This window comes from Prinia subflava, chromosome 5 (assembly GCF_021018805.1).
Source record: "Prinia subflava isolate CZ2003 ecotype Zambia chromosome 5, Cam_Psub_1.2, whole genome shotgun sequence".
Lineage (NCBI taxonomy): Eukaryota > Metazoa > Chordata > Aves > Passeriformes > Cisticolidae > Prinia > Prinia subflava.
Window position 1 is genome coordinate 14,523,603 of NC_086251.1, and position 15,450 is coordinate 14,539,052.

The following is a 15,450-nucleotide window of genomic DNA, read 5'->3' on the forward strand; positions in this document are numbered from 1 at the left end:
CAAAAAATCTCTGTTAATGGGTGTCCTGCCTGCTTCTGATGATGGTCTGAATCTAAAAAGCTCTGCTGTGCAAAAGTGTAATTCAAGATTATTCCTTCTTAATGCACCTTTAATGGAGAGGATGTGAATATGTAAATATGTATCAATTCTCTATCTGTTAGGAAGGCCATTGTTTTACACAATGTTTATCTAGAGAACAGCTACTGAACTGACATGCCAGAAGATACATACCTGAAAGAACTGTGTGCATTCCCTGTGGCAGTAGCTCTACACTTTTTCATTTCTCTGTTTCTGTATTTCAGTCATTACCTGTGCTGAACCCTTGACCTACAGTGAATGTATCGACTGCTGCCCTGTTTCATGTCACCAGCAATCACAGTGCATTGGCAGTGAGCTTCACTGCATTGATGGCTGCTACTGCCCAGATGGTGAGTTTGGCTTCTCAGACACATACCTGATTCCATGCAGCATTCACATTGTTCCTCCCCACGTTTACATCCTCCTCTGACCTGACTAGATTAAAAGCAGGAGCTCTTTATAAACTGAGTGGGTATCCGACCTACTCACAACAGTGTGGGTAGCTGACCTTGTTTTCCTTACTGACAAGAGCCTTTTCTTCCCCATAAAAAGTAGGAATAGGTTTCAGCTCAGATCCACATTCTAGCTGTAGAGCTGTACAATTTCAGTGAAAAACAGGGTTTGCTTTGTTAGTATAGAACAGAAATCCTACTGATTGTGGTGGTTGCTGATTGGTTTTTGTTGGTATGGGGAGGATTATTTTGGTTTCTTGGGGTTTTTTGGTTTAATTTCTTTTCCTGGTTAGGGTGCTTTAGTAAAGCTCAAAACCGTGACATAAATAAAACTCATTCCTGTGGCCAGAAACAGGTTTTGATACTGAGGTTTAGAGACTGTTGTATGATTCTGGAAAGTGAGGTATTTAGAAGTGTGGTCTGTAGCAAAACTTTGCCCTCATCCCCAAAATAGATAGATAGCCAGTTTTCTCCGAGTTATTGGCTTCTGTTGACTACAGAATTCTATTTACAAGAGGAAAAAGAAAGTTATAATACCATGGATCTTCAACCTCTTAAATGTGCCCTGATTATTTATAAATTTAATCATATTTGTCATAAATTATGTATTTTATGGTTTGGTTAACCTTTTTGTCTGGTCCTCTGGTCAGAATAGGATAATAACAATTACAGTAATAAAGGAAAAAAGGCAGAAAAAATCAGTAAAATGAGGACCATAGAGGAAAAGATTTGTAAATGTGTTTAAAAAAATAAGCCAAAAGTACTCAAAGCGGTCTGGCCTGTATGTTTGGGTTTGTTATTTTATGTGTATATGGTTGCCTCTACATCTCACCCAGTAATTAAATATTTATTATTTGTACTATGTTTACTGTATCTCAAGAAATTTAGTCATTTGATCCCTGAAATATAATTTATTTAGTTAATATAATTCAAATACAGTTATTTTGGTGAAAATGAGTAACAAACTGTCTAAAGATTTATTATACATGAATGACCATTGGTGTTTTTGATTATAACTGTTCGTGCTCTGTCAGCCCTTGTCATGGATATTTCGCTTTTTTCTTGTTATTTTATTTTTTCTAGGGCTAATTTATGAAAATGAGTTGTGTGTCAAGCCTACAGACTGTCCTTGTGACTACCATGGAAGTTCCTTTGAAATGGGCTCAGTGGTTTATGAGGAATGTAATAACTGGTGAGTACTTTTTCTTATTACATTGTGAACCAAATCGTTTAATGATCATAAGAAACAGCTTATTCAAGGCCTTTGTCAATTAGAAATTGGATAAACTTGGTAAGTACTCACTATTTCTACATAAAAAATTGTTCTGGGTATGTTTTGCAATTAAGGAAAATATAAGCTATTGAGTTATTAATGTGGAAGAAGAGAAAATGACAAATATTGCAGATAATATTGTAATATTTAGTACTGTTTTTCCCTTTGAACTCTCCCTTAAAAATAAAAAGAATTCAGATCTTAACAGGAGAACTATGCTGACTTTGTGTCCTGTTTGTGTTGTCTCACTTGGACATAAAGGGCCATTAAGCTGCTGTTTGGGAATTTCTAAGTTAATTCTATAAATCGGAAAGAAAAATTTGTAGGAAGAGTGCTTTTTATTGGATCACCTTAACTGAAGAAAATGGATGAGATTGCAGATGTGCAATTTCCCCACCACCCCCCAACAATTCTTATCTTTAAAGTCATAAGATTCAAATTGCTTCTGTTTATTCTTCTCAATAATGTTGTTAGTCCTTCACTTTTCTAATGGTTATGAAACAGCTAATAAGAAACTGTAGTGACACTGGAGGCATGGATGAAATTTCACATGACCATGTCCTCATGACAAGCTTCCAGCCATTCTAAAGACAGTGGTAAGTCTATTATTCCCTTTTGTAAGACTCAAGACACTTGGTGTTCATTCCAAGTGATAAGGAATCCAGGAAGAACAACTGAGGGACAGCTGTGTATAGTTCACAGAATAAAAGTACGAAAACTCTTTGTTTTGATTTCAGCACCTGCATTGGAGGAAGGTGGATCTGTACAAATTTTACATGTCCAGGTATGTGAGAGTCTTGAATACTTAACTGATAGCTCAATTCTTACTTCAGTAAATATTACTTCTAGAGGTTAATGTGATGTTTCATTATGTAACTTGCATTTTTATTTCAATCTACACACTCAGTAGATTAAATATTAAAATGACCTGGCTTATCAGTTAAATGTGTTAATGTTTCTGGAAATCAGTTTTGAGAGCCACAAATACCCATAATATAAGGATGACAGATATTATTGCCTCCTTCTGGGGGAGGAGCTGTTCAGGTGTCCTGGCCTGGCATCAAGTAGGAGCTCCATAACAAAAGCAAGGAAAAGTTTCAGTTCCTAAACATGTTCCTAATACCTGGTTGTAATACAAATGCAATTTATAAGTTACAGAATGTATCAGAGTGTATGAACTCTACAGCAGTAGTAACTGTGGCTAGTACACTGTCTTTACTACATATTCATTATTTGCATTATTTGTTTTCCAGCTGAATGCTCAGTTTCAGGAGACACTCACTTCATGACCTTTGATGGGCGCAAATACACTTTCCAAGCCACCTGCCAGTACATCCTGGCAAAGAGCCGCATGTCTGGAGTGTTCACCGTATCCCTGCAAAATGCTCCTTGTGGACAGGTGGGACTTGCAGCCTGCTTGTAACATTTATATCCTGAGTGGTCTGTTAATTGAGGGAGAAAAAAGCATTTAAGAAGAAAAGCAAGCTACCTGGGCATGTGTATAGCTGATGCTAAGGGTGCTATGAAAGGTGATTCCAAGGGTGGTCCTATTTTATATTTGAAAGTTTCTGATGCTGTGCACAGGCATCATCAAATACTTTGTCTGCCTGATATCCAAGACCCGTTCTTTCCTTTATTTTGTATGTGCATTTCTGAGCATGTACTACAAAACTGTGTGTGAGGTATGGAACACTGGTAAGGTTTTTGACTACAGAGTTTCAGTTTTTTCACAGTCTTGATAGGGCTTGTGGTTTTTAGGAAGTTATGTTGAATAGAACAGATCCTAAAAATACATACTTGGTATGGGAAGTGCAGGTAACTGAGCTTAGCTGTTTTCTGGAATCAGGCTTTTCTCACTTAGTTCTACATGTGCATTTAAGGGCAGGATTTGCCCCACATTTATACTGAAGTCATGATTACCAAGCTGCTGGACTCTCAATTGGAAAAAGAGTTTGTATCTTGGCCAGAATTATGTTCTGTCTCCAATGGCCTTCTGTAATAATTTTTATTTAGAAGCAGCTGTACCGACAGTTGGAGTGTATATAGCCTTAAATATGACTTTGCTTTAATTCTAGACCATCTACATATATGTTAGGCCCACATTATTATATAATTCACATAAAATCAGATTTGGCACCATTGCTTTGTACTTCTGTGGAGGTAACTACATTAGATTTCTTTTGTGCTCTAAATAAATGTATGATTCCGTAAGTCCTTTTACATTAATGATTGCAGTCACTCTTCTCTGAAGTTTCTATTGTTCATGCACTTGAGATTTCCTTGGGGAAATGAAATGGTTATATAAGTTGAGATGCTATGCTTTCTAAAGGCATATTTCAGTAGTCGTTTTCTATTTCTGCATTTTAGCCTACTTCTCTGGACGACGGAAAAGACTTAAGTAGAAAGTTAGAATAAAGTTGTGGTAACAAGTTTATTATAATAGAAATTATTTATTTGCAATGCAGGTAAGAGGTAGGAGACTGAGTGCAGGGAGTCCCCTCATCTCAGTGGTAGAATTTGAGATGTAAGGAAAATGGCTTAACTGGATAGAGACCAAATGTATTTTGAAATGTGATGATCCACAAATAAATGTCTCTTCCATGGTTCCTAGGAGAACTGTATCAGGATACCAAGTGAGATATGTGACAGGGCCTAGAAGTTACCACTTTTCAAAAAGTGGATTTCTGGGTAGCAAGTAAAATTGCTGTACAACACTTTACAGTCTTTAGCTCTTTGAGACAGAAGTATTTCAGTGAGGGCTGACAAGGACATGCACATTTGAAAAACTTCTAACTTTTAACCTGTGTGCATTGTTCTTGAGTATTTCTGCTAGTATTTCCAGTTTATAGGAAGATTGAGGCTGTTTCAAGATATATTTGGTTGTGTCAATTCTTCACTTCAAGTGCATATTTTAGTTAGCTTGGTTTTATTTTAGCAAGCTGGGCTGGCTTCATTCTGTGCTAATCTTGGAATCCTGAGGAGCTGATTAAGTTAGTATCATCTCAATAAAAGAAAGAATAGCTGTGAAGCAGAACATAAGCATATGCATGCATCTGTTCAGTCAATGTCATAATCTTAGAATTTTGCAGAGTCCAAGAAGCTTGAGAGAGGTGATTGTGTATAGTATAGCTGTACTATATCATGGAAGAAAAGAAAAGGAAATCCCCAGAGAAACTGTCTAGGCAGCTTTTTTATCAAAGGAGTGTTGAGGCCAAAGTGACTTCCTGCAGAAGCTCACAGGAAGGTACCTTGCTGCCTGGCCTGTTGAAAAGCCCCTCAATAGAGCAAATACCTGCTGTGGTAATGGGGAGAGTATGTATGTGTGTCTCATTCCCTTGTGTTAGGAACACTTCTCTTTGTGTACAAAATAGACAGAATTGTGCTTTTTGGTTTAAGTTGTTGTGGATAATTTTTCGCTGGGGAAAGAGTTAACCAAACTAGTTGGCTTTCTGCTGCACTGGTGAGACTGCAAAATGCTTTACAGTAACTCTTGCATTCTCCTTCAGCCTGACTTAGTAACTTTACTGAGTGTATCTCTGTGTCCAGGTGGTTTGTAGGTGAAAAAAGCCCAGATTCTCTTGGCTTTTACTGCATGTTGGGCTTCATACTTCACCTAGCCTTTAACAAAGGTAACCTGATCAGTCCCTAACAAGTATAGATTTTACAGAGGTCTGAGTAAAGCATTCTGGATGTTAACAATCAGGTGAGTAATCAGAGGATTATGGGATATGTCCCAGGGCTACGAGCTGCTAGTTTAATTATCAGTGTGCAGGTGGTAAGAGGGCAGTGAGAACATTTTTTGTAGTATAATGCAAGAATGTGGGGCTTCAGTGCAGCTATTCAAGTGTCTAATTATCAACCAGCTGGTACCACTTGGCAGAATATCTGCTTTTCAGTTCCCCAGGCACCCTCCATTATCTGTTTTTTCCCATTTATTAAAATTAATGAATTGAAATGGGAAGCTAAAAGATTTGTAATGTGGAATCTCATATTTCATGATGGTTTGAGATTTTACGTGCTTCTTTAAAAAAGCCTTATCACTCCCATCGCATTCAAGCAGACTGGAAAATGTGGAAAGAAAATACTTGGGGAGATTTTAGCTTTCTGAATCACAAAGAATCCAGTCATCCTGAGCCTTAGAGTTGGTGACATAAACACTCATCAGGCAACAGGTTATTTCAAAACGATGTGAAATTTTGTTTAAGCACTTTCTGGAAGGAGAATCAGTCAAGTGATCAGCACAGCTTAACCTTATCTGAGTTTCAGGTGACAGCCTCACTGGCTTTGTAGTTTGTATGATGAGAAGGTCTTCTGAACATAGATTTTTTTTTTTTTTTTAAGTGTCTAGTGAGAGAAATGGCCATTCCTGTGAAAACACCTGCCAAAAGCTGGCAGGGGCAGTGCTGTGAAAGAAATAGTCTATTGGAACAGAGAACAATTGTCAGGCAGAGTTTCTCCTTCAGTTTAAGCCTGAAGGAATAATAAAACTTTTGTTGATACTGTGTAGTAATGTATATACTATGGAGAGTTGTTTTCTTGGTTCTCTCCTGCTCTTCATGCCACCTGCCATTTTTTTATTTTCAGCTTTTTAGAAGACCAACAATATTGCCAATTTGTAGCTGTTGTTGCTGAATCAAATGCACAGAAACCTAATTTCGTAGTAAAGAGGCCAGACAGCAAGATAAGTTACAACTGCATGGCTTCACAAGGCACATGTCTATCTTCACTGTCACTCCAGGAGAGCTGGCTGAGCTGATGAAATATCTCCAGTTATTTTTATAATTTCCTATTTTCAAGTTTTATTTTATCATTTTACGTGCTGGTGAAAGATCACTGTTGCATTATTATCTAGAGAGAGGGAAATTAATCTTTACACACCACTTTGTGTTCTTGTGTCCGTGGTATTTGAAGAGCTGACAGATGATGTGCTCTGCTGCTAATTCAGCATCTCTCAGAACCACAAAGTACTGTCCAGAGATCCTTGTAGCTCTAGGAATGGTTTTCAACAAGCAGGGCAACTTTTGCTCTGTATTAGACAAGTCCCAGTGAAAGTCAGAGAGAGTTGAACTACAGTTCCAGATCCAATCAATGTGGAATTTTCTGCAGGGAGACCTAGTCTGCTCTTTAACCAAGTGATTTCAGAAATGTCTGTTTAAGTTTTGGTATATAAGACTGTTTTGAATTTGTGTTCAAAATGGTGTTGAAAAGAGATACTTTTTTGTTGTGACATTGAGATGTCGAAGATGCATAATCGAGATAAGAGTAAAATGAACAAATATTGTGACAAGAGCAGACCCAATTTTTGTCATTGTTCTAGAATAGCTGTTAAACAGTTAGGTCTTGCAGTGTTGGAGGCTGAACAGAAGAAACTGGAGTTGGGTGCTCCCCCCTTTCATCTGTAGATGGCAGGGAATGGACAGCCTCTTAACTTCATCCAGCCATAGTAAACTAGGTAAAGTAAGTTGGTGTCTCAAGCCATGATAAAAGAGATTTGGGTGCAGTAGGAGTATCAGAAACCTAATTTCCTTCTAGGTCAGTGAGAGAGTAAAACGTAGACTGGGATTCTTGTCTTTTAGCATGTGTCATGGTCAGTGCTGACATGAGGAAGTTCAAGTAATCTCTTGATCCACCCCTGTGCCTGATTCTCTTTGATAGAGCATTTAAAAAAAATTAAATAGTGATCAAATTAATCCTGTTCAGAAAAATCTGATAATCTACTGTAATTAATATACATGCTTTAACAAGCCTTCTTTCCATATTGACATTGGAAGCCAAAGTACCTGTAGTTACTCTAGAAAGTAGAAATCCTGTCCTGAAAATTTTGCTTGTAGCTGACTTCTGTTAATCACCTCTCTGACTTGTTTCCTTGTTACTTAATAGAGGTGTATTTGTTGTAGAATTTCAGTTAATTAGCTGCTTTTGATACTGTTGACAATTAAGTTTCACTGAAGAGTGTGAGTGTAAAAAAACTACATAGGATTGGTCTAGGATATTTTTTTAAACAATGTTTCATCCAGACTGCAATGCAGTATTCCTACTCACATGTTTTTCTATGTGACATTTTGACTTGGAGAAGTGAAATGCAAATAAGAATAAGCAATGGTAGCAGCAATAACTAAGCAAGCTAGGTCAGTTGGATGTTGTAATATTATATGCTGGCACAATGCTGCCTTTCTTATATCACAATAGTCATCCACAGAGCTTATGAACATGCTCTACTCTACAACTCCCCTCAGAAATAATGAACTTAAGTCCTATTTTAAATAATGGTTCACAAGATGTTTCTGTCTTTCATTAATATTTGTCTTTAAAAGAATTTTATGTCTTAAAATATGCTTTGAAGGAACTTGGGTATATCAGAACACGTTAAAATACAAATCTGGAGTTAAGTGCACTGCTCTGTAGATAATGCAGCATTGTTAGTGAGCATCAACTCAGCCTCAGTGGGTCTTTAATTAGTGTGTCTCATGGATTGTGTGTGTCTTGCTACTAAGCTGTGTGAGAGTTGTTTAAGTTTCTCTTTCCAAATCCCACTTTTGTGCTGTATTTGCATAGCAAGTTAGCGTTATTATCAAACACGTATGGGAAGTCATTCAGAATACTGGTTTTTCTTACTTAGCTGTAAAGCTGCATATTTTGTTAGTGCACTCTGCTAAGAAGCAAGGTATATCTTAAAATAGTCAATCCCCACTAAGTATAACTTCTCCTGTTTGCTTTGCTCTCACTTGCAGAACCAGGATGGATCTTGTATCCAATCTGTCAGCCTTATTCTTAAGCAGGACCCCAAGAGGCAAGTGACTCTGACTCATTCAGGAGATGTTTTGGTCTATGACCAGTACAAAATTAACCTGCCTTATGCAGATGGTAAGGAGTAATACATAAGCATATAACTCTTATCAAACACTAGGGCAATATTTCAGTGATATTTGTGTGTGCTGTGATACTGTCAATGTTGCTAAGTACTGAAGTTAAAAGGCAAGTTTAGTGTCAGTCTTGTTATTTCTTATTAAATGCTTCACATATTAACTTTTGATGTACTTTTTACACTAATAGTAAAGTTGTGCAGTAGCTGCATCAGACTAGTTGTCTCTTACATTGCAATTTTGTTCATTTTAACAAGTCCAAATGCCTGCCATCCCTCACATTTGTAAGGTTTTTTAGTTCTTGCCTGAGGGAAAATTCTTTCCTCTGATTCTTGAACTGAATTGTTTCTTCTCCCATTTTTGTAAGCAACTCTCTTTAATTTAAGCAGAAATAACCCTACTGCCCCTTAGAGATGAGCTACAGATTTTCAGACAAAAGATTAATTTTCTTTTTGCTGTGAGTTTTTAAATCAACCTGTCCTAAAGGTGTCTGGCATTCTGCATAGGGATATATGGCTGTGAGATTTAGTGTTATCTTTAATGAGAGTTTTATGTGTAAATCATTAGTACATTTGATGTCTGCAAGGCCTTGGCTCTTTGGGAATTTCACAAAAAAGGTTTTAACATAGGAGTTATGTTCCTGGTTTTAGGATTAGTCTACAAAAATGATCTGCAATGTTTATATCTTTAGATTGATTTAATTTAGTATACTGTCATGGATATTTCAGTGAACTCTCAATGCATTTTAAAAAAGTGTGGTGAGTCTTACAAGCTTCTTGTTTGTTCTTAAAGTTTGAATCAGTATAACCTTACATGAGAAATGTTAGGAGGAAAATAGGGCCTTAATAGGAAAAATACTTATATAAAAGTGATATAAACCAACACCAGTGAAATGACATGCATCAAGATGTGGATTTCAAGCCAGTTTCCTTTGCCTTTCAACCACCTCTCTTTTTGCTCCCCAGAGTTATTTGAAATACGGAAACTCTCCTCTGTATTTCTGCAAGTAAAGACACAGATTGGATTGCAGATCCTCTATGACAGAGAAGGACTGAGGCTTTACCTTCAAGTGGATGAACGGTGGAAGGACGACACAGTGGGCCTTTGTGGAACCTTCAATGGAAACACAGAGGATGATTTTTTGTATGCAGAGCTGCAAGATTTCTGTTTGCCAGTATATGAATATCCGTAGTTAGAGTGGTAGATGAAGTGTGTACTGAAGCTGAAAGGATAGATACCAAGAGTAATTTATTTTGAAGTTTTTCATTAGTGAGATAGATAGTAGGGTTCAGTTTGCTAATAGAAAATCTGTAGCTTCAAGTATAGGATATCAAGCTAGGTTTTGCTCAAAATACTTTAATATAAAGTTCTGATGAAATATATAGGATGCACAAGGCTATTGTACCAGAAAAATGTTGTCCAAAATACAGAGTGGCCTATATAAAGAACTTTCTGCCTCTCTGCAAGACTCTGTCTCTTTCCAGCTCCTTTTTCCTCCTGTGAGCCCTAACCTACTGTCTCTGACAGAGCCTCCATTGTTCAGGGCCTGCAGACCAGCAACAGGAACTGGCTGCTGCCCGAGCTTCCCTTTGTTGGGATGCAGGGAGAGGTGGCCAGAGCTGCCCAAGCACCACAGTCAAAGCTGCTGTTTGCCCAGTTTCTTTGCAACATATTTCTCACAGACACCAAAGAACAAACTAGTTTCCAGTGGATTAGAGTAGCCTAATGGAGCTGGGAGAAGACAAATTTAGGACATGGCAGGATAAAAAAGGGAAATAATAGAAGAACTTTATGCTCTCAGAAGAGCTGGAATTTTTTTACCTTAAAACTAATTGAAAAATGGAAAATCTTTCCATGATATTTCCCTTTTAATAGATATACCAGTGGAATTTTGACCAGTTTCTATGTTACAGATTAAAAAGTATTATCAGACTTATTTATAATGAGACTAGGAAATACATAGACAGCATCTCAAAGGAGAGATATTTATGCAAAACTACTTAAAATACTTCTCTGTTTGACAGGTGGTTTTGTAGTGTATTGTAGAGGACAGTCTTTGGATTGCTGTCACACAAATGAGAAGCTGTACAATAGTTGATACTTGTCAACTTAAACCTGGGGTCTTACAAATGGTGCTGAGACATTACACAGACTATGGTATCAAGGCATCTTGATACATACATAAACAATCTGATCCACAGTGGATTTGGGAAACTTGCCATAGCCAGTGGTGTCTTTTACAACACCTTCACTCCCATTTCACCAGTGGCAATACTCCTGGCTGTCTGCCTAATGCAGTCTTTTCCCTCAAGTATAACACTCCATATTTAAATGCACAGTTTTGATCATTCTTTCTGTACAACATTACTGTGCCTTAATTATTTTGGTCAAAGTATTTAGCGTTCAGCTTCGGTTACCTAGGTCTTACAGGTATCTGTTCAGCTACTTTTGCAGTTATATTTCTGGAGATGTGGATTTCTTTTCTCTTGCCTGCAAGGAATAAAGAGCCTGGGAAGTCAGCAACAGACAGGAAAGTATAGGTAGAAGAGAGATTAAAAATGGATCAGATATCACTAAAGAACCAAAAGGACAAATAAGGGAGATCAAACTATCAGGACAGTGATGCTCCCTGCTCTCTTATAAAAATGGAATTTGGCCTATTTTGGTCTTTTCTTCCTTAAAAACTCTCTAGAGGACATCTTCTCTTTTGTTTCTGGGTCTCTACCTGCAAGAAAAAGAGGAGTTTTATAGATGAGTGAATGAGAATATGGAATAGTGAGAGAGGAGCTTGAATCAAAGGGTGTAAGAACTGAGACCATTCTGCAAATTCAGTATACCTTTTCTGATGACTTCTTTTTTGTATAAGATCTCCAGTTGGAGTAACAGAAAGCACTCCAGAGCTGTTTGGAAACACATGGAAAACTTCATCAACGTGTGTTCCTGTGCATGATAGTTCACAGGTGGATCCATGTGATGTTCATCTGCAGGCAGGTGGGCAGTGAGGGCAAATTCTTATTGACAAATTCATTTCTACTCAGTACATCTGTGCCCATTTTCCTAGTTAGATCAGGTACAGTAATAACCAATCCTACCGATTAAAGCAATTAGAGGCAGCTGAGTTCAAGCTCTTTAAAAATCACATTGTGGATTGTTTGAGGATTTTGTAATACTTGCAGAGACATTTGAAATATGTAATTTTTATTTATTGCGGTTACACTGTGCTAAGTTAGACATGCATTAAAGTTTGGTAGAATGTCTTGTATTGGTGAAGCTGCTAGTTAAGATAGAGACTCAAAACTATGGCAGTATTCATTTTTGAGAATGCTGGAAAAAACCTAAATACTTGATGAATTGTCTACTATGAAAGAGAATGAGCAGGAGAAAGATGCTTATGCACTGCCAGCCTATAGATTCAGCTGAAAGGGTCTAGTTGGGAAAATATGCAGGTGGCTGATGCCATGAGTCTCACAGATGGTCACTAAGTCATCCTTTAATAATGATGAACTCTGTAGATCATCAGTTATATCTATTTCACAATTCCTATCACTTCTTGTATTGGACACTAAACGCTTGTAAAGACATAGAGGTAGAATATTAAGGTAATTTCAGCAGTGCTAGGGAATTGTCATGTCTCCTGCTACAACATCACCTGTCATTTGAGTATGTGCACACAATGTGCAGTGCTAAAAAGCTGCGTTCTCAATAACAGATTGGGACATGAATGTTAGTCCTTCTGTACAGCTGTATAGATATCAAAGATAAAAGGTTTATGTGGCAATACTATATAACCATGATTGGTTGCATTGTATAGAAGACACTTTTTGTTCCAAGTTTTTTAACTCCCTCACTGAAACAGTTTTTAATCTGTTATTTGTGTAGCCTCTTATGCAGCGGAAGCTTGTAGCATCCTTACGAAAGATCTTTTTGCTCCATGCTACCCCTATTTGAGTCCTGTTCCCTATTTTGAGCAGTGCAGAAGAGACACTTGCAAATGTGGACAGACTTGTTTTTGCTCTGCTCTGGCCCATTACGCCCATCATTGCCGAAGGTTTGGAGTTGTAATAGATTTCAGAGGAGCTGTTCCAGATTGTGGTGAGTTTCCTTTCACTTCTAGACTTAAATGATTACTGCCTGAGGACTTTAGAGACAATCAGAAGACAAAATTAAATCAATATAAGCTTTTAAATGAGAAAAGGATTCGTTCTAGAGTGACCTCTGTGCACTGAAGGTGGCACCTAAAGACAAGGTTCATTTTTAAAGAGTTTTCTGTCAGAACAGAATTTGTAGCAGTGTTTTTAGAGGATTTTTTTTCCTTTATAGTTTACTTTCTGTAATTCTTTGACTTATGAAACACTACAAATATTTTTCAAGTCATCAGAGAGCTTCAAATGTATACAGAATTCAAAGGATGTCTGTCCTTATTACATGGCTTTGCATATCTCATACCATATAAGTCTTATTTACAAACTGCCTCTTCCTTGTAGATGCTAGGTTTATCAGATTCTTTAAATGAACATGATCAAGAATGATAGTATTTAGCAGTTTTAGTTGGATTACTGTTGACTTCTTATTCTCTTACTGTCAGTGACACTGAAATACCTGAAGTGCTGAAGCAAGTGTTGAAACTTGGTATTGTCGTTATTTAATTTAAAATTAATAGAAGAGTATAGAATATATGTATCTTTATCTATAAAGTTGACATCTGTTATCTACTCCGTAAAGCCTCAAAAGCAAAGGATAATATTAAATTCTTTAGTTTATGTTAATTTTTAGTGATGCAAAAGATATTGATAGGACATCATGTGCCCTCACATGCCTTTAAAAAGAGTATAGAATTGGAAACCCTGTCAAGCAACCTGACACTCCTGATGTAGGTCTGCTCTACTATTGACTCTGAGAATCTTTTCTAAGGAGCATTCAAGAACTTAACAGTTAGCACTTGTCATCACATAATGTAATTATCCATGTTGTAATGCATGATAAAGAGGATTAAGTAGGTCCAGCTTAAGCATCTCAGGCTGGAGTAGCTGTATGTGTATCTGACAAGACTGCCTTGTTTGCACTTATTATGGCATGAATGTCTGTGTCCACTTATGATTGAATGGGTCACTCAAGCCATTTGATTTTATTTTACTTTTCTGGAAACAAGTATGGTTCTCTTACAGTATGTTTAAAAAGTCATGCTTGTAGCATTTAAAATACGTGAATCTGTTAGTATTTCAAGAGCTTCACTCTTTTTTTAGTAGAGCTTTATAACATATATCTATATATATAAAAGAAAATTTAATATGGTATTGTACAATATCTGCAAAGTACATGTATTTTATTTAAAGCTTTTAAGACTTTTTTAAGGTGCTATGCATTTCCAAAAGCCCATGCACAAATGCCAAGTATTTTTAGAGTTAGAGGCAAAAGGCTTCAGCTGTTCAGTTTGTGCAGTGTAAATCTGGATTAACTGCCCAGACTCATTGCACTTGTTATTACTGTGGATTTACATCTGTGTAGTTTACGCAGCATAGTGCCAAGATAGCAATTTTAGTGGAATTTAGTGTGATTTGGAATAAAAGAATGGAGATGTTTGTCAGAAAACTGTTGTTAGGTACTCGAGTCTCTTGCACCGTAATTTGAGAGATTTGTTTCGTTTGGACAGCTCTTTCATGTGAAGACACAAAGGAGTACAGTACTTGTGTATCTACCTGTGGCAGAACCTGCCAAGCACTGTCTGTGCCAGAGACATGCAGCAGGGATTGTGTTGAAGGCTGTGCTTGTCCCTCTGGAATGTATTTGGATACCAAGGCTGAGCGATGCCTACACAGGTGGGTAAAGTTGCAGTTCCAATAGTCACACTCGCTGTTTCAGACCACCACATTTGCAAGTCAGAGTGGAGAGCTAATGAACTTGACATCTACCCTTGTAGATGATATGCATCTGTAAACTTGACAGGGTCTCTTGGAGCTATACAGAATTGATGTGTGTGGTGATCCAAAATAGCTTTTCTATAACATGGACACTCATCCAATATCAACAATGCCAGTTGTTACATTCTCTCTGGTTTTTGGCACGTAAGAGATACAGAACATAAGTTCCATTTTCCTACTGATTTGGTTTGAAATGTGCTTGAGTTATATGGCAGTATTGAGATCAATTTCTTGCATTTAAAAAAAAAAAACAACCCTGAACAACCACAAAGCCACTGGCTAACCAAAAAATCCTCCCAAAACCAACAAAGCAAAGAAATTTGAACAGCAATTAAGTCGATGGGAATTCTGTCTTTTTTTTTCAGTTTGGGTTAATCACTTACATGTTTTTCCTCTATTCCAGAAACGAATGCCCATGTTATTTTCAAGGAATTGACTATCCCCCTGGAGAAAATGTCATGACATCTTTAGGCAAATGGTAAGATACAAAATTGTGTTTTCACATAATTAAAGTGTGTCAATTTAAGAGCTCTATCAAATAATTTTGGCTAGTTTGTTGGGTTTTCTTTTTGTTGTTTTAGTTATTTTTAATGAAGCCTACAGAATAAACCTGCATCTGTTTTCTCTGTGTTTGATAAAGGTCCCTTAGAGCTTAGGCTTTTCAGGCTGCTGTGCTTTGTAATGCAATATATTGAAGTGCAAAACAGAAAGAAAAGCCACAATATTTTCTTTTATCCGTGCTGATGTGGAGAGCTCCAGAAAAGTGCAGGCATCCCTGACTGTCCATAGATCTTCATTGCTATTCTCCTTCCCTTTACCAGATTCTAATCCATTTATGAAGAATTATTAAGAATCTCTCTTCCACT

General features: G+C 37.1%; 1 protein-coding gene across 1 annotated transcript in view; it reads left to right on the top strand.

Moving 5' to 3' along the window:
- Nucleotides 1–15,450, top strand: part of OTOG (otogelin) — a 96,127-nt gene that overhangs the window by 15,058 nt on the left and 65,619 nt on the right. Inside the window, exons 12-21 of the mRNA XM_063398102.1 lie at nucleotides 303–428; nucleotides 1,614–1,722; nucleotides 2,541–2,587; nucleotides 3,057–3,202; nucleotides 8,535–8,667; nucleotides 9,632–9,809; nucleotides 11,533–11,657; nucleotides 12,546–12,758; nucleotides 14,317–14,482; nucleotides 14,988–15,062. Of these exons, the coding sequence (XP_063254172.1) occupies nucleotides 303–428; nucleotides 1,614–1,722; nucleotides 2,541–2,587; nucleotides 3,057–3,202; nucleotides 8,535–8,667; nucleotides 9,632–9,809; nucleotides 11,533–11,657; nucleotides 12,546–12,758; nucleotides 14,317–14,482; nucleotides 14,988–15,062 (1,318 nt within the window). The remainder of the gene's footprint in view (nucleotides 1–302; nucleotides 429–1,613; nucleotides 1,723–2,540; nucleotides 2,588–3,056; nucleotides 3,203–8,534; nucleotides 8,668–9,631; nucleotides 9,810–11,532; nucleotides 11,658–12,545; nucleotides 12,759–14,316; nucleotides 14,483–14,987; nucleotides 15,063–15,450) is intronic.